The sequence below is a fragment of the Rhinolophus sinicus genome, chromosome 3 (assembly GCF_057876585.1).
Source record: "Rhinolophus sinicus isolate RSI-liver-muscle chromosome 3, RSI-T2T, whole genome shotgun sequence".
NCBI classification, from domain to species: Eukaryota; Metazoa; Chordata; class Mammalia; order Chiroptera; family Rhinolophidae; genus Rhinolophus; species Rhinolophus sinicus.
The window spans coordinates 47,009,604-47,035,320 of NC_142503.1; the positions used below are offsets into that span (position 1 = coordinate 47,009,604).

The 25,717-nt window shown below is 37.9% G+C and overlaps 1 protein-coding gene across 5 annotated transcripts in view; it reads left to right on the forward strand.

Moving 5' to 3' along the window:
* The window catches only part of ARHGEF28 (Rho guanine nucleotide exchange factor 28), a 289,722-nt gene that overhangs the window by 255,288 nt on the left and 8,717 nt on the right, over positions 1-25,717 (forward strand). For all 5 annotated transcript variants that reach the window (XM_088796567.1, XM_088796568.1, XM_088796569.1 and 2 more), the window contains 2 exons: positions 153-638; positions 1,721-2,021. In XM_088796567.1, coding sequence (XP_088652693.1) covers positions 153-638; positions 1,721-2,021 — 787 coding nt within the window. The remainder of the gene's footprint in view (positions 1-152; positions 639-1,720; positions 2,022-25,717) is intronic.

Sequence of the window (25,717 nt, forward strand, 5' to 3'; positions counted from 1 at the left end):
TGAAGTGCCAAGTTCAGTCTTTGGAGGTAACTTAGAAAAAAGACAATATTAAGAGAGACCAATTCGGTCATGCTTTTTGTATTGAGAGGTAGTTGTAACCCAAAGTGCAAACAATATGGAAGCCTTTACTTCTTCCCTCTCTGCTCCGACAGGCCGCCTTGACCATTCAGGATAGCCACATTGAGATCCACAAGCTGGTTCTCCAGCAGCAGGAGAGCCTGTCCCCTGGCGCCTCTTTCCGCGGCTGCCCATTTCAGGACCAGGAGAAGTACCGCCACCTGGAGAAGCGGCATGAAGAGCTGGTCAATATCCACAAGCTCCAACACCAGTTCCAGCAGGACCAGCGGCGCTGGCACCGCAGGTGTGACCAGCAGCTGAAGGACCAGGTGGCCAAGGAGAGCTGGCTGCAGGAGCGGGAGCGGGAGTGCCAGTCGCAGGAGGAGCTGCTGCTCCGGACCCGTGGGGAGCTGGACCAGCAGCTCCAGGAGTACCAGCAGAACCTGGAGCGGCTGAGGGAGGGCCAGCGCCTGGTGGAGAGGGAGAGGGAGAGGATGCGGGCCCAGCAGAGCCTGCTGTGCCGCTGGAAACACAGCCGGCAGAGTAGCCTTCCCGCAGCGTTCTCTCCAGAAAGCACAGAGGTACGGATCTTCTGTGCTTGCCAAAGCAGTGTGTAAGGCAGCCAGCTTCTCGAAGACAGGTTTAGTCATGGTCTCCCTGTTGCTTCTTGTGTAAGAGCTCACAGGAGTTACTCAAAATGTAGATAGCAGAAGCTGGGAACTTTCAGAGACAATGCATATGCATCTTGATTTGAACTATGGAAATTTGAAAGGCTTAGGACCTACTGGTTCATGGGCTCATTGTAGTCTGAGCCGTCCTGAGCCAAGGGAAAGAACACAGAATTGATTTGACCCAGTAAGATGGGGTTTGTCCTGGAGGAGCACTCACCATGCGCGTGCTGTCTTCCCTGTAGTTGGAGTACCTTCTTTATGGAGTCTAGTCTTCAGAGTTCTGTATAGGTGTTCCTTTTAGTAGATCAGTGATCTATTAATGTGTATTATAGGTACTGAATTTAGCAAGTATAATATTATTCTGTTATTCTAAGCTTAGTCTCTTTTTGTAAATTTGACAGAGTAAATTCAAAATCCCTTTCACTAATAGTTAACATGAGTATACTAATAAATGACTGGGCAGAATGAAACCTTTCAGAAGATTCTGTGTTCCATCTGCACCCTCTCTAACCGTGCTTGACAATTCTATTTGTCCCAGGAGTTTACTTTTCTGTACACGTATCTGGTTTTTATTGATAGTGCATGAAGTTGTAAAAATTGATAAGCTTATAAGAAAGATCTATGTTGACCTGTCTTTCAAGTTGACTAAATCACATCTATTGCAAATACACGAATATGTTTTCAAAACTCTTTTATTTAGCCAAAGCTAAATAAAATGCTGCTGTCTCTTAAAGTGGAAACACTTTAATGGCAGCCAGCACTACTGCTTGTTTATTTTGTTTTTGCCTTTTTTTAAGATATGCTATGCATAGCAATTGAAGTTTTTGGTACTAGCTCATTAAAAGGGGATGAGACGACGGAGTCAAGGGTAACAGTCTTCTTGACCTCACTCTTATTAAAATCTTGATAGCCAGATTCTATTAGGAATAAATGCTTTATGAAACTTGTGCATATGGCTGGAGAAATTATTGTATTTTTTTTCCCTTACACAGGTGATGGAACTTAATCGATCTGAGAGTTTATGTTATGACAATTCATTCTTCATCAATGAAGCTTTAGTACAAATGTCATTTAACACGTGCAACAAACCGACTCCATCAGTTATCCATCAGGATGCCACTTACCCCCTCAATATATCTAATTCTGATTTGGTAAGGACTAGTGAAAATCAAGTAGACCTCCAGACGGATGTTTCTCAGCCAGTGGGAGTCAACCATGAACTGTGGACAGCCGCTGAGTCCTGTCATCAGACACCCCCTCTCCACCAAAGCAGCGAGGATTCTTGTAAAAATGGTAAGTAACACTTTAAGCATCATCTGTATAGTTTCAACAAGAAGCTGTGTCTCTGAATGCTTGGCTCTTCTATAGAGCGAATCAAAGTGGGCCCTAGAATGGGAATAAATTGGTGCTGATGAGCTGAAGTTTGTGGCATAAACTTTTCTTTGGGGGAAGTCTGGGGACTACTATCACTTGTGAAAAGCTAGACCAGCTAGACCATGCCTGGAGGGCTTACAAGATGCCGGCAAGATGTTAGAACCAGACAGGGTTTTCAGGTTTGTGGGTTAAATGATAACTTTCCCTTAAAAGTGAAGCAGCTTGATATTTATTACTCACTGTAGACCCTACCACATCTACATACACATATTTGTTGACTCTCGAAAATAAAAGATATGGACAGGGTTTGTGGTAGAGCTTTATTGTCTATTAGCGCAATTTCTTTTAACATTAGTGAAACCTGTACCTCTATTAAACACCCAAAATGAAACTGTTAACATCATTTGTCATTGTGAAAAAAGGTGTTGTGTCTCCATAAGTACCTCATAATAACACAATTTGCTAATCCCATTAAAGCATTTGCCAAATATAAATGAAAGGCAGCTCAAGTTACCAACTCCACATGAATCCAATGATTTAAATCTATGTCTATTATAAATTGTTTTCTGTGGGTTATGAGGTAGGGAATGAGAAGAACTTGAAACCTCTCTACCAAAAACAGATGGCATGCAATAGAATAAACAAATGGCTGGCCACATGGATGTGAAATAAATCACCGACAGCAAAATGTTTCAGAAACGTAAAACAAGCAGCAGTATAGAGATCTTCAGAACTGAGCACAGATTTATTTCCATGGTTGATATATATTCTTAGTTTGTCAGTAGGATAATTTTTCAGCAACGGAAAGTTTTGAAGGTATTCCAGCTTCTCTGAATCAGAAAGTAATAATTCTGATACTGCCTGAAAGTTGATTTATTACTAATCTAAAAGATGTTGATTCTTAGTAGTGGATAATTCTTTATAGTCACTGCTATAATATCCTTATTTTTCTTAGCATACATGAGAGAATGCAATAATTATTTATAGTATCATTTCAAATATTTTTAAATTATGTTTTATTTTTCAATTACAGTTCACATACAATATTAGTTTCAGGTATCAACATGATTAGACACTTATATAACTTATGAAGTGATCATCCCGATAAATCTACCACCCACCTGACACCAAGCATAGTTATACAGTATTATTGACTATATTCCCTATGCTATGCTTTACATCCCCATGACTGTTTTGTAACTACCAACATGTACTTATTAATCCCTTCCCCTTTTTCACCCACCTCTACACCCCTCCCATCTGACAACTATCAAAATGTTCTCTGTATCTATGAGTCTGTTCCTGGTTTGTTTGTTAGTTTATTTTGTTTTCTAGATTCCACATATAAGTGAAATCATATGGCATTTATCTTTTTCTGTCTTGACTTATTTTACTTAGCAAAAGACTCTCTAGGTCCATCCATGTTGCTGTAGATGGCAAGATTGCATTCTTCTTATGGCTGAGTAATATTCCACTGTATATATGTATCACTTCTTTATCCATACATGTATTGATGGACACTTAGGTTGCTTCCAAATCTTGGCTATTGTAAATAATGCTGCAATGAACATATGGATGCACATGTCTTTTCAAATTAGTGTTTTGGGTTTCTTTGGATAAATACCCAGAAGTATGATTGCTGGATCCTTCTTTGTTTCTTGTTATAGCCTTTGTTTTAAAGTCTATTTTGTTTGGTATAAGTATTGCTATTTTTTTTTTTTTCATTTCCATTTTCATGAAATATCTTTTTTCATCCCTTTACTTTCAGACTCTGTCTTTTGATCTGAAGTGAGTCTTTTCTAGGCAGCATATGTCGGAACCTTGTTTTCTTATCCATTCAGCCACGCTTTGTCTTTCAATTGGAGCATTTAATCCATTTACATTTAAAGTAATTGTTGGTAGATATGTAGTTGCTGCCATATTTTTACTCATATTTTTTTATCTCTTTTTGTCTCCTCCTCTTACTACTACTACTATTCTTGTTCTTCTCCTTGTTCTTCTCTTTCTTCTTCTTCTCCTTGTTCTTGTTCTCCTCCTCCTCCTCCTCCTCCTCCTCCTCCTCCTCCTCCTCCTCCTCCTCCTCTTCCTCTTCTTCTTTCTCTTTCTCCTTCTTCTAGAAGTCCTTTTAATATATCTTGTAATACTGGTTTGAACTCCTTTAGCTTTTTTTTGTCTGGGAAGTTTTTTATCTGTCCTTTGATTCTAAATGATGGCTTTGCTGGGTAGAGTAATCTTGGTTGTAGATTCTTGCTTTTTCATGTTGACAGTCTTGTGAGAGCTCCCTTGTAGGTAACACACTGCTTTTCTCTTGCTGCTTTTAAGTTTCTCTCTTTGTCTTTAAACTTTGGCATTTTAACTGTGATGTGTCTTGGTGTGGACCCCTTTGGGTTCATCTTGTTTGACGTGGGACTCTCTGCACTTCCTGAGCTTGTACGTCTATTTCCTTCTCCAAGTTAGGGGAGTTTTCCATTATTATTTCTTCAAATAGGTTTTCAATTCTTCTCCGTCTTCTCCTTCTGGTACCCCTATGATATGAATGTTGGTATGCTTGATGTTGTCCCAGAGGCTCCTTAAACTGTTCTCATTTTTTTGGATTCTTTTTACTGTTCTGATTGGGTGTTTTCTACTACCTTATCTTCCAAATGGCTGATTCAATCCTCTGATTCATCTTATCTACTGTTGATTTCCTCCAATGTATTCTTCACTTCAGTTATTATATTCTTCATTTTTGACTTTTTAAAAATGTTTTCTATCTCCATTTTTATGTTTCCTATCTCTCTGTTGAAGTTCTCACTGAGATTGTTGAGCATCCTTATAACCAGTGTTTTGAACTCTGTGTCTGGTAGCTTGCTTTTCTCCATTTTGTTTATTCCTTTTCCTGGAGGTTTGTTCTGTTCTTTCATTTGGGACATGTTTCTTATCTCCTCATTTTCGCTGCCTCCCTGTGTTTGTTTCTATGTATTAAGTAGAGCTACTATGTTTCCTGGCCTTGGTAGAGTGGCCTTATGTAGTAGGTTTCCTGGAGCCCAGTGGTGCTATCTGCCCAGTCGCCCAAACTGGGTGCTCCAGGTGTGTCCCTTGTATTGGTTGTGTGTGCCCTCCTTTTATAGTTGAGCTTTAATTGCTGTTGGCACATCAGTGGGAAGGATTGACCCTCAGGCTGATTGACTGTGAGGACTGGCCGTGACTACAGTGGAGGAGCTGCGGTGCAGGGGCTGACCCTACAGAGCAGGGTTCACTTTAATAGGATACTAGTGCCTTCCAAGTCTTCCCTTTGGGTGTGTCATTTGTAGAGGTGGTTGGGTGGTGCTCTGGTGTGGTCTGAAGCTGGCTACTGGGTGTTTTGGTTCTGGGGCCTCTTGGAAGGGGCTCTGGTGCAGACTAAGGTCAGTCACTGCCTGTGCCCTGACCAGTGCCACTTAGTGTGACCTACAAAGTGATCTGCATATGGTTGCCAATTGCACTGGGCTTGGAGGTGTTTGGGAGAGGCTAAGTTGGGAACTGAGGCCAGATACTTCTAGTGCTGGGTCTGGGGCAGCTTAACAAGAGGTATGGGCTTGCTGAGGCCAGTGCTGCTTGTTTGCGGTTTGTGAGCCTCTGAGAGATTTTATAAAAGTCTGCAGCATGAGCCAAGACAGGTCATTTGTATGGAAAAGCCACTGGAAGTGGCTAGGGTGGGCCCACAAATTGAGAGGGGCAGGGTCTCAGGGAGTCAGCAGGGTGGGCCTAACGGTATTAGCCACATTGATGGAGACTCAGATATGGTACCCTCCTTTGGGTGCAGGCTTAGTAGAGAGAGGGCTCAACAAAGGAACAATGGTTTCTGCCAGTACTTCTGTCTGAGAGGAAGCTGCCCCTCCAGCTCTCACTCTGAAGCCAGACAAATTCAGTTCTTCCTGTATATCCTTGGAACCTTTCGAGCTGTTGCCCCAGAGCTGGAGCTCAGGCCCTTTAAGAGGAATGCCTGGGACTCCAGCCACCCTGTGTCTCACTCAGCCACAATTTCCACTGGTTTTCACAGTGAGAAGTTTTGGAGACTTCTTTTCCCCACACTGGAACCATGGGCTGGGGAGCCTGTTTGGGGCTGGGACCCTTCACTCCTCAGGGGGGATCTCCACAACCAATATATCCTTCCTGTTCTACATCTGTGCCCCTCTTACTAGACTTGACATGGCTTCTTCTGTATATTCTTAGTTATAGGACTTCTGTTCAGCTAGACTTCAGGTGATTCTCACTGATGGTTGTTCTGTAGTTCAGTTTTGATGTCATAGAGGGGGGAGGTGAGCACAATGTTTATCTACCTTTTTTCCCCTCAAACTTTCTTTAAATACAAAAGATACAATGGAATCGTTCATTAGGATTAAGTAAAGTAAAGGGTCAGGAAGAATTTATAAAATGTAAGTGCTTTAATATATTATTTTGCAACTTTAGTATGATGGAGACCACATTGCAGAATGCTTTTTCTAGGTACATTTTGCTCTGCTGTTTTGATTCATTAACTTGATATTTCCAGTGCTTTAAATGTTTTTGTCAGTGTGGTTTTGCATACTGACTTTGGTATAATTCAAAAACTCAGTTTGAGTTAAAACACATTCAGCTTTTGTTTAAAAGAAGTATTTCTCTCTTACTTTTTGTATATCTCCCATCTTTTTCTATTGCCTTCTGCTTCAAAGTAGAAAGCTTTTAAACATTTGGCAGCACACTTGCAGGAGATAGAAAATGTACTAAGGAAATAAACAGTGATTATATACAAAACTAGTCTTTCCACATGTAAGGAATTAGATATAGCCAAGGGAAATGCTGAGAAAAAGTACTTATGCTTCCGATATTGTGTGTCCAGTGTAGGCCAAGGACACTCAGGGCATTGACAGAAGAGAGGAAAATCAACTTTGTCCTAAATCTCCCAGTAACATCCTGGTGTACGTAAGTAGGGATTAGATCAGAAATGCAGTGTGTGCTGGTAAGCACTAGAGTTTTGCAACTAGTCAAAAAATGCTATTTATGTTTGTTTACTTGAGCATGACAAGCAGTTCCTAGAGAAGAAAAAAGAAAGACAGAGATTTGGAGGTGATAGGGAAGTGGAATGAAAATTGGATATCTGTCCCTAAGAGGGTTGTCAGGGCCAGATAAAATTGTTTGAACCACTCCAGAGCCTTGATGGCTCATGTAATTGAAAGTAGTACAAAATAAGCCCCTGATGTAGGTCTTCGCTAGACCCTGCTTGTGCTTTCCCTGCATGGTCTGGACAGTGGGTGCTGGGCTGGGAGAAGCAGGCCCAGGGTACATTGGTGGCGAGGATGACAGTCCGTGTGCTGGAATTAAGAACAGCGCAGTGCCATCCTTCCCTGCTTTCACACTTTGCTGCTGAATTTTGGGGTGATGGTTATCCCAAATGGTTAAATGTGCATTTAACCATAATTTGATTAATTCTATGCTGAAGAGTTTATTGATAGGCCCTACGGTTAGCTCTTTTCAGGCCACTCTTTAAAGATTGATTTGCCCTTTTGTCTGATCCAGTACTGGGTGCATAGGACCGACTCAGATCAGTGGAAATGTGAATTTCTGGAACAGTAAGCCTGATGGAAAAAATTGTATGTAAATAAAATTTCCAAATGTGTTTAGCTGTCACCTAGATTAGAATTTTCATTGGTTTGTTCAACCAAACCTCACCGGGCATTTCATTGTGCTCTTCATGCTCTGGTTGTAATTGGTTTTTGAATTGCTCTATCACCACCAACGCCACTAATAATTATATGACACTTACAAATTTCAAGCACTGTACTAAGGCTTTACATGGAGAGACTAACTTAATACAACAAACTAGTGAGATGGTTCTGTTATTATCTCCATTTGAGATGGGAAACTGAGGTACAGAGAGGTTCAGTGACTTGTCCAAGGTCACAGAGCTAGTAAATAGCAGAGCCAGAGATGGAACTGGGGAAGACTGGCTCTGGAGCCCATGCTCTTACTCATTACACTATAAATTGTTTATTTCTAGAAAGCTGTTTTGAATTACATTTTTTAAAGAAGTTAGAGTAAAAATAGAATAAATCTTGTTGAAATGCCTAGCAGGATGTTCACGATTAAGAGCCAGGGTTGTTGTTTTCTTCTCCTCCCTCCCTTTAATATTATCATTTGGAAAATATTTCTAAATCTTTTGGATTGAGGTAGGCAATGCTTACATGGGTCTGGGCATCGTCAGATTATCATAAATACCCTTTAGCTTCACTTTTTTTCCCAGAAGATCCTTTTTCTTAAGAATAGTTTGTTTCTCTAATGTTGCCTAATGGTAGCCCCATGTTCTTTGTAAATATTTTTTAAGGTAGCACTTTAAAGAACTTTACTCTCCAGTTTTAGAAGCTGTTTCATGAACAGAATTCTTGGATGGTTGAACATTAAATCCAAATTGGTATTTGATTTTATTTATAGTGGAAGGGTTGGTTGTTTTAAGAACTTAATCTGCACTCCTCTGAGGGACACTAGCCAAGAGTACAGAAAATTTGAATTTCTTTAAACAATATAGTCCCTGTAGGACAATTGCTATGTAATTGGCTCCATGAAATGCTCAACTGCATTACTCTTCTTAAAGGCAAAAAACACTTGATTCCTGTGACTTCTTTTTTCTCCTAGCTTTAGAATTCTGGAACTATTTATTCAAAGCATCTATTAGTTTATAATATTTGCTTTCTTCATTAATCAACAGAGAAAACGCTTTATGGTATGAAAATTAATCTGAAATCTTAGTCTCCTTTTTCAGTTATATTTTTATCTGTATGTCAATATTTGCAGGTTACTTAAAAAGTTTCTCTTTAATGTAGCTAAAACGTAATGGTTTTGCCATGCATATGCTAAAACTTAAATCAAGAGCCAAATCTTATGACTTAGTCATGTAGATATTGGGGAAAGATAATAACTTTATTGTGTCTGAATTCCAAAAGACTGTTTCCCTTTACTACATATTAGAACTTGGTGCCCATCAAAATATTTTCAAAATTCAAAACATTGTATTCAGAATATTTCCTCTTGGCAATGATTTTTTTTTTTTTAAATACAAGTAGCTGTGTTAAATTTTCAACATTTATTTTGTACATATGGAAAGAAAATAGAAAATTTCCAAAGAAAAATCAATGCTGTAGTTAATGTTTAAGTAAGTCTTTAAGAAGTGAGTATATGATAATTTCTAATGTTTCACAAATATTCCACAATTCATAAATGGGCACCTTATTTGTGTAATCTGTTTGGAAAGAAGCTTTGCCAAAGTCCTTCAGGCAATTTCCCATAAAACTGAAACTGGCATTAGATACTATAGACTTCAACAACAAAGGAGTATTTGAAAAGGGGGATGTATTAGTTACTAGGGCTGCCGTAATAATGTGCCGTAGACTGGGTATCTTAAACAACAGAAATTTATTTCCTTACAGTTCTGGAAGCTGGAAGTCCAAGACTGTGAGGTATTGGCAGTGTTAGTTTTTCTGAGAGCTTCTCTCCTTGGCTTGTAGAGGGTTGTCTTTTTCCTGTGTCTTCACAAGATCTTTCCTCATGCATGTCTGTATCCTAATTTCGTCTTCTAAGAATACCAGTCATATTAGATTAGGGCCCACCCTAGTGACCTCATTTAATTAGCTCTTTGAAGGCTCTACTTCTAAATACATTTTGAGGTAATGGGGGTTAGATTTCAGTATGAATTTTGATATGAATCAGCCCTTAGCACAGGATATAAAATGATTATTTTTCTCATTGTAGTAATTTTAGGTGTCATGAAGGCTTTAATTTTTTGTAAATGTACCAAAGTTAAACTACAGTTTACCTACATTGTGAGCTCTTTTTACTTGGTTAGGGAAGTGAGTTGAACTTTGTTAAAAAAACATTGCATAATAGTAAAATTGTGATAAATATCTATATACATGGTCTGACAATTAAGTTTGTGAACTTCTTGCAATGATGTTGCTAACCCTTTTTGAGATCAGAGGGATTATTTATTATGAATTTGTACCAATTGGACAAACAGTTAACCAAGTTTACTATTTGGAAGTGCTGAAAAGGCTGCGTGAAAAACTTAGATGACCTTAACTTTTCGCCAACAATTCTTGGCTCTTGCATCAGGACAATGCACCAGCTCACACGGCACTGTCTGTGAGGGAGTTTTTAGCCAGTAAGCAAATGACTGTATTGGAACACCCTCCCTACTCACCTGATCTGGCCCGCAGTGACTTCTTTCTTTATCCGAAGATAAAGGAAATATTGAAAGGAAGACATTTTGATGACATTCAGGGCATCAAGGGTAATACGACAGCAGCTCTGATGGCCATTCCAGAAAAAGAGTTCCAAAACTGCTTTGAAGTGTGGACTAGGTGTTGGCATGGGTGCATAGCTTCCCAAGGGGAGTACTTCGAAGGAGACTGTAGTGATATTCAGCAATGAATATCACTCTTTCTAGGATGAGTTCACAAACTTAATTGTCCAACCTCGTGTGTTTATAGGTATAGTTTCTGTTATCAAGCCCATGTCAACACATAGAAATTAGGACAGACAGTATTGAGTCTGTAGATTCATTAGGCCATATTTCCAAACCTAGGCTTTAATTAGGAGCTTTGGGAATTTTGAGCTCTCTTTATGATTGGGAAGAATATTACATGCCTTATTATTGAATTGCTTAAATGAAACCAAAGCTGAAGGGTTGGGAATGTTTGTTGTGCTATGGAATTATTATCCAGATATACCTGAGGCAATTTGTAGAAATCAAAATTGGGAAATCATTGGGCAACTCTTTATCATCTAGAATCTTGACTATCACTTTGGGGAACATTTTGAAGGAAACCGTAATATTGCTTGTTCTCAGTAATCTATGTCTTGACAAGAGTATAAAGAATTGCACTCAAAGGCTTAATTTTAATCTTTCTCGCCGACTAGTGTAGATGATTGACTTTTGCCTTCTGCAGATTTTTACCAGGGGAGGGAAACATGCCATTTGCTTGGAGAGCCTGGTGAGGCACGGGTGCTGACTGCCAACTTCCTGATTGCATAGTTCTCTGGGGGCAGATTGAGTGTGTGAGCCAACTGGGCCAGGGCCATCGCCGCCTTTGCGCACCGAGCCCAGTGCATGGCAGGAGAGCAAAGCCAGCAGGTCGGGGGACTTTTAGGCAGCCAGCCAGCCAGCCAGCCGTGTGGCTGCCTGTTCATCCCCACCCTGGGTTCCACTTTGATTTGAAGAAGCTGCTGAAGTGGGAGTCCACTCTGTAGAAAAGACTCCAGAGATTAAGCCTAGCCTAAGGTCATCCTTAGCTTAAAACAAACAAACAAACAAACAAAACCAATACATATACATACACACATATGTGTAGTCTATGAGCCACATATTTTACTCTCTAGTACAGTAAGCTTTCATTCTTGAAGTGATTAAGGGTTGGGTTTGAAAGGGCACTTTGTAACCATTTATGTACTAAACGTACCTGAAGGATAAGGCATGCACCTATGAGTCTCAGGGACTCATAAGATAATGATCTAAAATTGGCAAAAGAAGCATCACCCAATTCACAATTCAGAATCTAAGACTGTTTCCTTCCTCACCCCCATGTCCATCCAACCATGCAGATTCCATTTTTAGGGCTTAAAATGTCACGGGTTCAGCTGAAGACTGTTTTTTCATGTTTGCTTAAGAAGAATCTGACCACGTGGTTCAGTGGGTGGCAAACTTTTTCTTAAAGAACCACATAGTGAATATTTTAGTCTTTTTGGGCCGTCTGCTCTTTGTCACATATAGGCAACTCTGCCATTGTACCTAGAAAGCAACCATAAGCAGCAGATAAAGAATGAGATTAGCTGTGTTCCAGTAAAACTTCATTGATCAAAACAGGTGGTCTAACTTTTTTTTCTCCACTTAAATTGAGGAGGTTATACTCCTCCTCGTGTGGAAATGTCATCCCTATTAATTCACCTCTGGGTGAATTAATAATGTATTATTATATGGTACTTTATGCCATTCAAAAACACATTTGAATTCATGTTCTCATTTACTCTTTACAACAGTCTTGTGAGTGCATGGTTACTGTCTCTGTTTCTCAAATAAGGCAACTTTTCTCTCACTTTTTATTCAGTCTCTGTGAAAAAGATGAATTGAGAAAAACGGAGTTGAATGTACTGGCTGGAGTTGAAGGTCAGTGGCTTAAAACTTGGAGAGACTCCTTCCCAGGGGTGGGACTGATTACTAGAACCATAGGTATTGTTGCTGGCTTTGCATCAGGGCTGCAATGCAATGAAAGTATGAATTTCTTTTGTTCAGAGACTGATTTGGGAAAGCTTGGCTGAGGCTTGCAAATTTCAGTATCCACCATGCTTCTTAAGTGATTCTGAAGCAGCCAGCCCCTATCTCTGCACTGCCTCCCTGGCATGCTGTGTCTTGGACTTGATGTTAGAGAAACTCAGTTCAGATGCTGTTCAGATGCTAACTCAGGCTCCTATGGCTGCGTGGTTCCTAAGTCTTAATTCCCTATCTATACAAAAGGGAAGAAAGTGTTAAAAGAACTTAAAAAAAAAGTGCCTAGCATGTCCTGGAAACCAATGAACATGAGCTTCCTTCCTTCCTACCTTCTGGAAAGAATTCATTTTAATTGTGATTCAGGCATTGCTTGCTGATAAAAATAGGAGTGTCTCCTAAATGTCAGCAGGAAGTCAATGGTTTAAAATAAAATTAAGAAAACAACAACAATAACTGTAAATTGGGGAATATTTCACTCAGAATGGAAATGTATTTGAATATTACCTTTCTGTATTGGTCTGAGAGGAGGTGTTTGTTAGTATCATCAGAAGTGTCCTGGGGAGGAAGTAGTGAAAGCACATCTTTTTTTTTCCCCATTTGTTCCTTTCTATAGAGGAAGAAGTTACATGAGTCAACCATGTTTTCAGAACCAAATGTAAGAAATTTTCAGGCAACAAGATTGAACATCTCAATTTGGAGTGTAGAGTGGCGATATCTGCAGAACATCCAACCCTCATTGGTTGCATTATATCAATATCTCCCCAGGACAACTTCTAATTGTACTTGGGTTCTCTGAGTAGTCTTTCCTATTAGAAAGAAAATGTTGAAAACAGCCAACTGGAGTATTTCATTTAAACCATTTCTCACTTTTAAGTTTTAAAATTGTGTTCTGGTTTATGACCTTAATCTTTTTTTGAGTTTGGTTATCCTGAATCATTCTGTCCTTGTTAGTCCCGGATAAAATGATAAAAAAAATCAAGGTTCAGAATCACCAGGAGTGAGCACCTTTTATTAGCACTTATCATAATTGGAATTAATTACATGTGTAATAATTTGCATAATATTTGTCTGCCCCACTATTAGAATAAACTTCAAGGGATAGGGAACTACGTGTATATTCTTTAATTGCTATGAAAAGCACCAAGCACAGTATTTGGCACGTATGAACATTCGATAAATATTTACAACATGAATGAAGGGTCAAGGTTTGCGTTCTGTAGAAGAAATGAAAGCAACTGTGATCTTCAGCCACACAGCTTGACTCTACTGAGGCACTGAAAGAGGTTGAGAAAAGATAGCAGAACTATTGAACATGATGGTGGTTAATACAGGCAGGCAAGATGAGTGCCTCAGGCTGGCTAACTGGATTGAGTGGGTTTCAAAACTTCTGTAAGGTGGGTGTATGTTAGGTAGCATTATTGAAATGTCAGGGTAACTAACTGCCTTTAATACCTGACTGGATTCTAGGTAGCGGACTTTAAAAATTACCAACTTTCCTTCCTCATTAATGTTGAAATAAGTTTGTTTGCTGCTGTACAATCCTATTTGTCAGTTTGGTATGGGCATTCTTTGTACAACTCATCTTTTTATATGAACTATTTTTTCCATTTAGAACATTGTACATATAGACCCATATGGCCCATGTGTAGCAAATAAAAACTTAAGTTAAAATATGTTCTCCATAAAATGCTTTAATTTATTCTAAACAAGTAGAAATGAATCAGTTGCTTTCATTTTAGGAAGAAGACACATAAACAATTTAGCATTTAATTGTTATATCAATAACTATTAGTCAACCGATCTGTCCACTGAAGTATTTCTTTTTTAACCATAATGTTGCTCGAACCCCAGTAAATTAAACATGGGCAGCTAGCTCAACATCAGTGAGACACTTTCTTAAACACTTTTTCCTCTGCTAACTCCTACTTAACAATCCAGTGTCATCTCCCCAGGCAAAACAATCAGTATTACTTGTTTAGTTAAATACACTCTGGAATGTGAACTGATTTCCCTGGCAGGAACTTCTACTTGTCAGCCTTAAAATATTGCCTGAAAGATCACATACTTATTAGAGCAATCTTAAAATTAAGTGTGGTGGCATCTTAAGAAATGTATCCCTTTGCTTTACCCTATACAGACTGAAAGGCACCTGTGTGTTCTCAGCCGGTCAATTCCCAGACGCAGCTGGCTACGGGGGAGAAGTCTTGTTCTGTGGTTCTTCTACTCAGACTTCTAGCCAGATAATGAATAAAGCTGGGCCTGAGTTGTGATTTGTGGAGATGTTAATTTGCCATGATAAATCACTGTTGACTTACCTTGGATGAGGGGCCAGGTTATCCATTCTCTTTCTGGATGAGATATTAATTCAATTTAATTTGATATGTTAATGCTTGGTTTGAAATTTTACCTAAGGAAAAACGCAGTCTTCCAAAGGTTCTAGTTACGCAGGATAGGACTCCGAGCCTTTTACTGAGCCATTTTACAATAAGGCTATGCAAAATTATTCTCATGGTGATGCTTTTCCACAGCTCTCTTTGTGCAAATTTCATTACACCACAGGCTTTTTCTTCCTATAACATAACTTGCTGAATGTTTGGGTTAAATATAGGATATCTGGATCATCCACCAGAAATATAGGAGACTCTGCTTCTCCGGTGAATTGAGGCCATTTTGGAAAGAATGGTGCTGTAAGGCTTTGGAAGAAACATTTACAAGCAAAACATTGGCACAGTTAATTTTATTTAACGACCTACTTCCTACCAGTGATCTTGGCACCCTGTGCAGTGATTTGCAATCAATTAATCATACAGAATGTTGTAACTGCAATAAGGGCATTACACTTTGAGTCTCATAAATCCACCAGCAACAAAAAACAGGAACTGCATGCTCAAAGCCCTCTTCATGTGAAACCCAAAATGAGAAGGTGATTTTAACAGTCTGTTTTCTAACATGTCCCTGGAAGCCTCAGTACTTTCTTGTAGATTGAGGTTTGAAGTTCTCATGTCTCAAAGACAGCTTAGCTTGGCCCTTTACTGGCTGTCAGTATAGGAGTCTATAAATGTTCGCCTCATTCAGTGTAGGCACTGGTCATTCAGAAGAGGGAATTCTTGATCCTTCTGGATGACTGAAAGAAGGCTATGGTTTTGTTTCCGTATCCCCCCCCCCCCCCCCCCATTCGGGGTAGTCATGCTTAACTGCAGTAGGCCATATTTTTGGAAGTCTTTGTAGGAATGATTCAGAAAGGAAGCATGTTTCCATCCAGGGAATACACTGACATTTGCTAGAGGCAGATGGGATGGGGTGATATTAGAAGTCGAGGAGACTTCACATACTTGGTTTTGCCAAAAGCTTCTGGGATCTGCGTGTTTAGGATCTTAGGCTTGTATTCTTGTCACTTCAAATGCACCCTTGCAGTTAACTGTTTAGCTGTGCTGGATTTCGTTTTTCTTATTTTAGCATAGTAAATATAGAGCTATTACATATTCTTAAAATTATATAAGCCTAAATGTATGTATATTGTGTTGTCTTTACTTGCTTCCATATGGTTCTGTTTGGGGGATGTTCTTCTAACAAGAATATAGAAGCTTAATGTAAACTCCATCTGAGTACAATTGAACCCTCTTTTAAGAAACTAAAGGTTTTCAAAGCTGTGCCACTTCCAATGAGTAGGTTAAACTTCTGACTCTTGATGAATTTATTCCTACCAGAGTTGTACTATTTTTGATTACTTGTTAATTTAACCAGATTGGCATGACAGATTATATGCAAGTAGAGCTCATCCTGTATTTTTAGATGCTTGATGCTTCTGTTCAACATGAGCTCTAAAATACACTCACAAAGTTTTGCATATGTAAACTACTTTTCATTGGCACATAGCTTGGAGGGATAAGCACAATGAACATTTTGGCCAAAATGTGATGGTCTGTTAGTCGGCATGTAGTAATGAGGCCATATTTTGCATTCAGTCTCCAGTGTGAGAAAGTGCAGTTGTACACTGATGTCTCCCTAGGGGCCGTGGGCTGGAATCACATTCCCCTACAAAGGAGAATGCAGTAATATTGCAGGGAGGGCAAGAGGGGGGCATGTGTTCAGCTTTCTTTTAAGGTACTTGACTCAACTACCTACATAGATTAAAAAAAAATTATTTAAGTTATTTTATGCTGAACAAGCAGCCTGAGGTTAAAGCATTGTGAAAGATCAGATACTAAATTCATCTTTTATGAACAACCTCTGCTCTAAAGACCTTAATGAACATAGAGGGGAAAGCCTGAATCTGAACTGTGTGGGGCTGAAAGCAAAGGAAGTACTGAGGAAAATCACATTAAAATTATCCTACTTGAAGAAGTTATCATTGCTCCTGGTAAGGATATGGAAGCATTTTTACAAATTCTGCCACCAGTAAATTAAACTCTTTTTTCTTTGTCAGATAAGAGACATAGATATAGCTTTAAAATAATTTTTATTAAGTTTATTGGGGTGACATAGGTTAGTAAAATTATATAGGTTTCAAGTCTACAGTTCTGTAATACATCATCTATATATTGCATTGTGTGTTCACCACCCAGAGACAGTTCTCTTCCCTCACCATATATTTGACCCTTTTCCCTCTTCTGCCACCTCCTTCCCTCCTTACCCTGTAGTAACTACTAAACTGTTATCTGTGTCTATGAGTTTTTGTTTGTTCGTTGCTTTCAATTTTATATCCCATATATGAATGAAATCGTATGGTTCTTGACTTTTTCTGTCTGACTTCTTTCACTTAGCATGATAATCTCAAAATCCATCTTTGTTGCTGCAAATGGCAGTATTTTTATCTGAGTAATATTCCATTGTATATATATATATACTGCATCTTCTTTATCCAGTCATCTACTGAAGGACACTTTGGTTGTTTCCATGTCTTGGCCACCATATATAATGCTGTAATGAACATAGGGGTATATATATCTTTAAGGATAAATGTTTTCAGATTTTTAGGGTAGATACCCAGAAGAGGGATTGACGGGTCATATGATAATTTTATGCTTAGTTTTTTGAGGAACCTCCATACTGTTTTCTATAGTGTCTGAACCAGTTTACATTCCCACCACCATTATAAAGAGTTCCTTTTTCTCTACAACCTTTCTAACACTTGTTATTACTTGTCTTGTTAATAATAGCCATTCTAACATGTGTGAGGTAGTATTTAATTATGGTTTCGATTTGCATTTTCCTTATAGCTAGTGAAGTTGAACATTTTTTCATATATCTGTTGGCCATTTGTTTGTCTTCTTGGGATAAGTGTCTGTTCAGGTCTTCTGCCCATTCTTTTTAATTGGACTGTTTGGTTTTTTTGTTGTTGAATTGTATGAGCTCTTTATATATTTTGGATATTAACCCCTTATCAAAATCCACCAGCAACAAAAAACATGTTTGCAAATGTCTTCTCCCATTCAGTTGGTTGCCTCTTTATTTTGTCGATGGTTTCTTTTGCTGTGCAGAAGCTTTTTAGTTTGATATAGACCCATTCATTTATTTTAGCTTTTAATTCCCTTGCCTTGAGGTCAAATTCATAGAATCCCCTTTGAACCCAACGTCCATAAGTTTAGTACCTATGCTTGCTTCTATGCAATTTATTGTTTCAGGTCTTATATTTCCGTCTTTGATCCATTTTGAGTTAATTTTGGTGTATGGTGACAGCTAACAGTCTAGTTTCATTCTTTCGCACATGGCTTTCTAATTTTCCCAGCACCATTTATTGAAGAGGCTTTCTTTTCTCTGTTGAATGTTTTTGGCTCCTTTGTTGGAAATTATCTGCCATAGATATATTGATATATAGATATGGCACATACGCTTGTATGTTTGTCAGATTTAATCTCTTGCCTACCGCAGCATTTAAAATCTTCAGATGCACACCCGCACACACGTAGACATACCCACCCATCCACATAGGGACACAATTAAATTTTTGTAAATCAAAGTGGGCTTAAAGGTAAAACATTTATTTTTCTCAAACAAACTTATACTACTTCTATAATTTTATGGTACTTCTATAAATATATAACACATTTACAGCACTGCTGGTGATGGTTATTGGTGATGATTTTCAGCTTTTTTGGAGATTATTATTTTCATGTTTTTAGAGAGACAAATGGCTAACTTTGAGAATGTATGGTTCAGGAAAATTCCAGAAAGTATGTTTCATAAAGGGCTTGATTAAATAACTGAATCAAGACTGATCCAGAAAATCCACTTGTGTTGAAAACTGCTTGGCAAATATCATTTTTGACCAAAATGACCAAGACCAGACATGTTCCTGTGAGGAAAGTAGGTGATGTGATATTTTTCTTGTCATTCAAAGTGAAAAGGTAAAGAACCTACCTTCTCCCACTTCCTAAACCAGGTTTCAGCAAAAATGAACTAAAAACATACTTTCCCAATGTAATGAACTATACATGAATTTATCAGTACTTCAGTTTTAAGTGAGGGATTTGAATGAATGAATACATGAACAGATGAACAAATAAAGGCATGAAGAATGAACTAGATTAGCATTGAACAATGGAGATGGCTGACTGGCATAGTGGTTAAAACAGAATTATGTCTGGGTTCATATTCCAGCTCTACCTGTGAAATTTTAAGCAAGTGTTTATACTTAACTCCATTTACCTGTTTCCTTATCTATAGAATTGGACTCCTGGTAATGTCTACTTTGTAGGTGGTAGGAGAATTACATAAGACAAAACATACAATGCGTAGAACTTTGGAAGTACTCAACAGACATAGTTATTATCACTGTTAGTATTACACCTTGTGTTAAGAAAAAGGATAAATCACTGAGTCACTTGAGCCACTGGACTGTTTCCCAAATGGTTGCTAGTGACCTGAAAGACTCATGTCTCATTTGGGTTTTATCTAAGAAGGCACTTCTCAAAAAATGTTCCGCAATTCTGGCTGTTATTAAGTTTGAGATGGTTAAAAGTCCCGTAATCAGATAGTATTGGGAGATGCTGGTTTTGAGACTACACAACTTTTTCAGAACTTGCATTGTGTTCATGGGTACTGAGAATCTCCGAAAGTGGCACTTCCCACACCCACACCTATTTAACCCCAGCATCCTCTCCTCCAGCCCAGCATCTCGCAAGGTATTTCTTGAAGTACACTGGAAAAAACACTGATGTTAAATTGATGTTGAAATAATTTCATTGCCTGTGGCACACCCTTCAAATACATTTTCTTTCCTCCCTTGCGAATAGTTGAAATCCAAATGACACATCCCAACATGGTTTATCACATGGGTTGTCTTTTGAAAACCAAATCCAAACTGATGGATTTAAGATAGACCTTTGTTTAGCCCCCCTAGGTCAACATTTGGGCCTGTGGATAAGGGTTCATGTCCTTTATTCCCAACCTGATTAACTCTTATTCATCTTTCAAGATTAGCTCCAGGGTCGCTTTCTTCCACTCTATCCAAACCCTCTCGGTCTGGGTTAGGAGCCTCTCCTGTGATCCTGGTGTCCAGTAGACCTTTTATTACTTTCCATAATATTGTATCACTTCTTTCCCTTTAGAATCCAAGATACTTTATATAGTTTATTGATTGAGAGAAAATTTGCATACAGTGGCATGCTCAGGTATTAACTCTATTATTCGATTAGTTTCGGGGAAATAATATCAAGGCACAGAATGTTTCATCATTCTAGAAAGCCCCCTTATACCCCTTTCCAACCAATCCTCATCCCCAGAAGCAACTGTTCATCTGCTATCCATCACCACAGGTTAATTTTGCTTATTCTAGAATGGAATGGAATCAGACACTATACATCTTTTTGTGCCCGACTTTTTTCACTCAGCATATTATTTTTGAGATGCATTTATACTGTTGCATGAATCCATAATAGGTTTCCTTTTATTACTGAATGATCTTGTATTGATGAACTTACCAGTTACTTATCCATTCTTCTTTTGATGGACACCTGGCTTATTTCCAGTTTTTGGCAATTATGGATGAAGCTTCTATGAACATTCTGTACAAGGCTTTTTGTGAATTATGTTTTCATTTCTCTTTGATAAATAGGTAGGAGTAGAATTGCTCCTAGAATAGGTGCCTATTTAACTTTTTTAAAAAGTAAAATAGTTTTTGAAGTGATTGTATAGCGAAAAACTCCCTGGGTGCTGAGACGAGACCTCATTCAACTCGGTTTCCTGTTGGCTGGCCCAGTGCAGGGCACACACTAGGCCGTCAGTGCTTATTGAAGGATGAATGGATCAGAAGCTCAAACTAGCTTTCATTCTGACATAACCTCTACTAATTGACAGAAAATGAGTGCTTTTTCCATCAAAAGGATGAAAACTTGATTGGCTAAATGTGGGCTCATTCCAGATAGGCAAAAAACAGAAGCAATACAGCTCTCTTCTCAGCCTGCTCCTGGAACTAGCTTGTGTCAGTGTGGCAATATATACATTGAGTCACTTGAGTATATATGAAGCCAAGTACCGTGTTTCCCCGAAAATAAAACCTACCCTGAAAACAAGCCCCAGTTAAGATGGTCAGCCAGACGGATGCATTTAGTACGTTATGATGATGTTCCAGAAGAAGATGATATGACTGTATTTGACTGTGTTTGACAGATTGTTGTACATGAAAAAAATAAGACATCCCCTGAAAATAAGCCCTAATATGTCTTTTGGAGCAAAAATTAATATGAGACACGGTCTTATTTTCGGGGAAACACGGTATGTAGACTGATATGGCACCATAGAAAGTCCTGATCACCAGTAGCTGCCAAGTTTACCTCCCAGAGTTAGAACTCCCAGCACTCCCATTCAAGACCCTCACAACCTGTTAGTGCAGCACGCCCCCCACCCTTTATTCACCTGCACAAACTCATGTTTAAGGCAAACTTGACAACTTTTTTTCTTACAGCACTTAGCATTTTCTCCCCTTTGTAAGAGTGGAAATCTCCACCTGGAATACCTCTGCACAAAGCCATCTCTTCCTGTTGATATTCTTGTCAGCTTTCAAGGCTCAGTTCAGACGCTGTATCTGACGTCTGATCTGGCCACCACATCTGGAAGCCCTCTCTGGGGGTCTCAGAAGTGCTGTCCAGTTGTGGTCGGTATTGGTTAGCCATTGAGCAGGGTGTCCTGTCTTTATTGTTGTTACTGTGTCCGTATCTTCCTACTCGAAGGCAATAGGCTTTCTCAGGGCAGCCTGCTGAATGGCCCTCCGCTATGTAGGAGTGGGGGCTGGGGGTCACTAAGGAAGTAACAGGCTACTCTACACCATCCTTGCTCTCGGTGGCTGATTCCACTAAAGAAAAGTTCTATGGTAATGCCATGGCTCCTTCTTGAGAAAAGTTGTTTATAGAAGAAAGAGGTCTGTCTAAAAGAAGGATATTGGGCAAGCTTGGGAATTTGTGTCACCTGGTAAATAATTAAAGGGAAATTAGCAAGCTTTCATTAGGCTCCAGTGTTAGTCATGTCGGAAAGCACAAATATTAACAGCCAGAGGAGCTTCGTATGACATTTGTATGCATAAGGCAACTTAAAATCATTTCCTATAGGGAGAGATGGCTCCAAGGAGTAGAGCAGTTTATTCTGTGATTATATATATACATATATATATATATATATATATATATATATATATATATACACATACATATATATATGATATATATACATATTTATGTTTATATATAATATATAATATATTTATATTTATATATAATATATATAGCATCTATATTTATATCTATATATAATATATAGTTATATTTATATATATTTATCATTTTTTATTGCTCTTTTGGTAGTTTAAAATCCGACTTTTGCCTCTGTTCTACGAACTGCTCACTTCTTGTGCAAATTCTAAAAATATTTATTTTAAGTTTAATTTTCAGATATCTAATACTATAGTAATCTTTACTCTGATAACAAACATAAATGTGAAAAAGAAATGCCAAGGGTGTCAAAATCTGCACTGAAGAAGACGTATTTTCTGTATGTTATGTTGTACTTTTAAAATTATAATCATTTTTGAGTGGCATAAACTCAAGGCTGCAGTTGGAAAAAATATTTTAATTGATTTGGTTTCTTGCCAAATGTTATTTCAAACAAATAAGAATTATGAAAATAATGTTTCTCATTTTTAAAAAGAAAACATTTTTTATTGCTTTGAAAACTGTAAATATCTATTTCTCAGAACACAAAAGGCATATACGTTTTTTGACTCTCATAGTTTTGTAGTTGATCAAAAGAAAAACACCCTCATTTGTAAACCTTTAAATAATTGGATGGCATTTTTAAAACGTCTGGTAATAACATAATTATTAAGAAGTAAGTAGGACTAATTAGCTTGCATGTATTTGATCTAATTGCTTGCTTTCCTCTGGTATAAAGAAAAACACTGGATCTTATATGCTTAAGAATTTGAACAGCTGCTTTTCCTTCTACTGAACCAGTAAGAAGTAAATGCAGCATTAAAATTCCTAGGCTGATTTCCTGCATTATTCACCTGGCAGAGAAATGAATTCAATTTTTCTTCTCTCAGCAAAATGAGAGGCATAACTCTTTCAATGTGGGTCGGGTCATGCAGCAGGCAGTTTCCAGGTCAGCTTTATTGGCATGGTGCTCAGAGGTCCCTGGTCTCTACATCCTTCAGAGGAATTCAGTGCCGTGAACATACTGCCCTGTCCTTGTCGCTGGAGACCTACGTGGTGCATGTAATTTTTGCAGTTTGTTTTTTTGACTCAAGATCCAAATAAAGACCACATATTGCAATTGGTTGCTGCACATTTTAATGCATTTTTAATATAAAAGTTTTAATTATGAAAAATTTCAAACTTACAGAGAATATAGAAAATATGAATCAGGCGTGCATTTACCAAATGTTAATATTTTGCCGTATTTGCTTCAGATAACTCCGCTTTTTTTAAAAAAAATGTTACAGACATGAAGTTCCTTCCCCTTTATCTTTTACTTTATTTCCTATTTAGAGTTAGCTAATATCCTACAATTGGTGTACATTATTTCCACAGTACGTTTTAATGCTATCACTTCATATATATGTATCCATAAATAATATATTTTTGGTTTTTAATAGTTAAATAGCCTACTCCTCCCCTCCCCTCCTCTACCCCTCCCCTTTTCCTCTCCAACTTCCTTCCCTCTCTCTCTCCATATATATGTATGAATTTGTGTCTTTTGCAACTTGTTTTTCTCACTCAATGTGCATATTCATACATGTAGCACAAGCAGTTCAGTAAACTGCTGTATACTATTCTATGAATAAACACCAGCATATTCATTACCCTACTAATGAGCAATTAGGATATTTCCAATTTTTTTCCTATTACAAATGATCCTCAGGAAACACCATTTTATGCATGTCTCCTTGTGCATGAATGAGAGTTTATTTAGATTATAACGCCTAGAAGTAGTAGGACTGTCTGGTTTTGCCAGGTATTACTGATTTCTCTCTAAAGTGGTGTAATATCACTTCCAGCATCTATATGTGAGAGTTTCAGTTTCTCCCAATCCTCCTCAACACTTAGTATTGTTAGGCTTCTAAATTTTTGCCATTATCTTTGGTGTGAAATGGTAACTCATTCTTTCAATTTGTACTTCCCTAATTAGTAGTGAGATTTAGTACCTTTTTTGTCTTTATTGGCTTTTTAGGTTTCCTTATCTGTGAATTGCCTGTTTGTAAAGGTTTTTTTACTAACAGCAGGTTTTGGAATTTTAAAAGTGTCCACTCTTAATTATACAGACACATTAATTCTTTTTGAATCGGCTCACTATGTTTTGGACTTTGAGAAGTAGTTTTCAGAGAAATCATATTTATGGTTATATGTGGGCACTTTGAAATTCAAAGGACATTTGTGAGAGCTCAGCTCTTTCGAGATGGAGAAATCAATTGCATGTACAGAATCTACTTAATATTGTTATTGACTATTATGTTCTATTCTACTGAGACTTGAACCATCTGCCTGATTTTTTTCATGTGCTTACTTTTTTCCTACCTCCCACTATGTTTTCCTCTAAAGCTCCTATATGTCTCTCAGGAACTGATGAATATTATTTTCCATACACTCAACACATCCAATATCTATCAGCTTCGTTTTCCTTCCTGGAAATTTCCCTTTTAGGATCCTCTGTCCTCCAGTGCCAATATGCCCTTGTTGCTTTCCAGACCTGCTCCCATGTTTCCCCTAAAATAAGACCTAGCCAGACCATCAGCTCTAATGTGTCTTTTAAAGCAAAAATTAATATAAGACATGGTATTATGTTATATTATATTATATTATACCCAGTCTTATATTAAAATAAGACCAGGTCTTATATTAATTTTTGCATAAAGCAGTTTGTTCCAAAAGATGCATTAGAGCTGATGGTCTGACTATGTCTTATTTTCCGGGAAACACAGTATATAGCTGTCACCTGGGGCATCCCTTCACATCTCTCCTGTGTTGGAGCTTATGCCCTCAATCCCATTCTTCCTCTATAATGCCATATTTTTTTATTTGGTGAAGCATATCTCCAAATTCCCTAAGAAAAACAAAAGCAAATTTTTGTCAGATTAGTTGAGATGTCTTTTTCATTTCATTTATTTATTTTTGCTACTTTTACACATGGTTTTTATAATGTACATGAGTTTAGAGTTCTAGATCAAAAATTATTTTCCTTCAGAATTTTGAAAGATCTGATTTTTATACTTCCCAGGGTTGTTGTTGAGAGTCTGATGCCATTCTGATTCCTAAGCCTTTGTTTGTGACCTGTTCTTGATTTTTGGAAACCTTTAGAATTATCTTTTCATCTCTTCTTGGATGAATTTTGTAATATGCCTTCGTGTGGTCTTTTGTTAAAATAATTTGTACTCATTATTCATTAAGTTCTTTCAATCTAGAGACATATTTCCTTTGGTTCTGGGAAATTTTCTTTTTCTTTAAAAACTTGCTTCTCTTCAGTTTTATCTTACTGGAATTGTTTCTGGTTGTAAATTGGAACTCTGGGAGCCTCTGATTTTTGTAATTATTTTTCTTCTAGTTCCATTTCTTCATATTTTTGCTCTACTTTCTGGGAGATTTTCTTGTCCTTAGCCTCCTACTATTCCATCTTTTGTTTTATTTTTTAATTCAGGTAGCGTATTTTTAATGTCCAAGAGATTTCCTTGTTCTCTAATAGGTCCTACTTTATGGAATCTTGTTTTGTAGTTGAAATATCTTTTAAATATCTCTTTAAAGATATTAATTATGGTTTTTGGATGTTTCCTTCAGCTTCCTGTGTTCCTGGGTTGTGCTGTTTTCAGGTTAGGTTTGTCTCTATCTTGGGTTTAGGCTATCTCATATTCCATAGTACCTTTCATTGTGGATTGGTG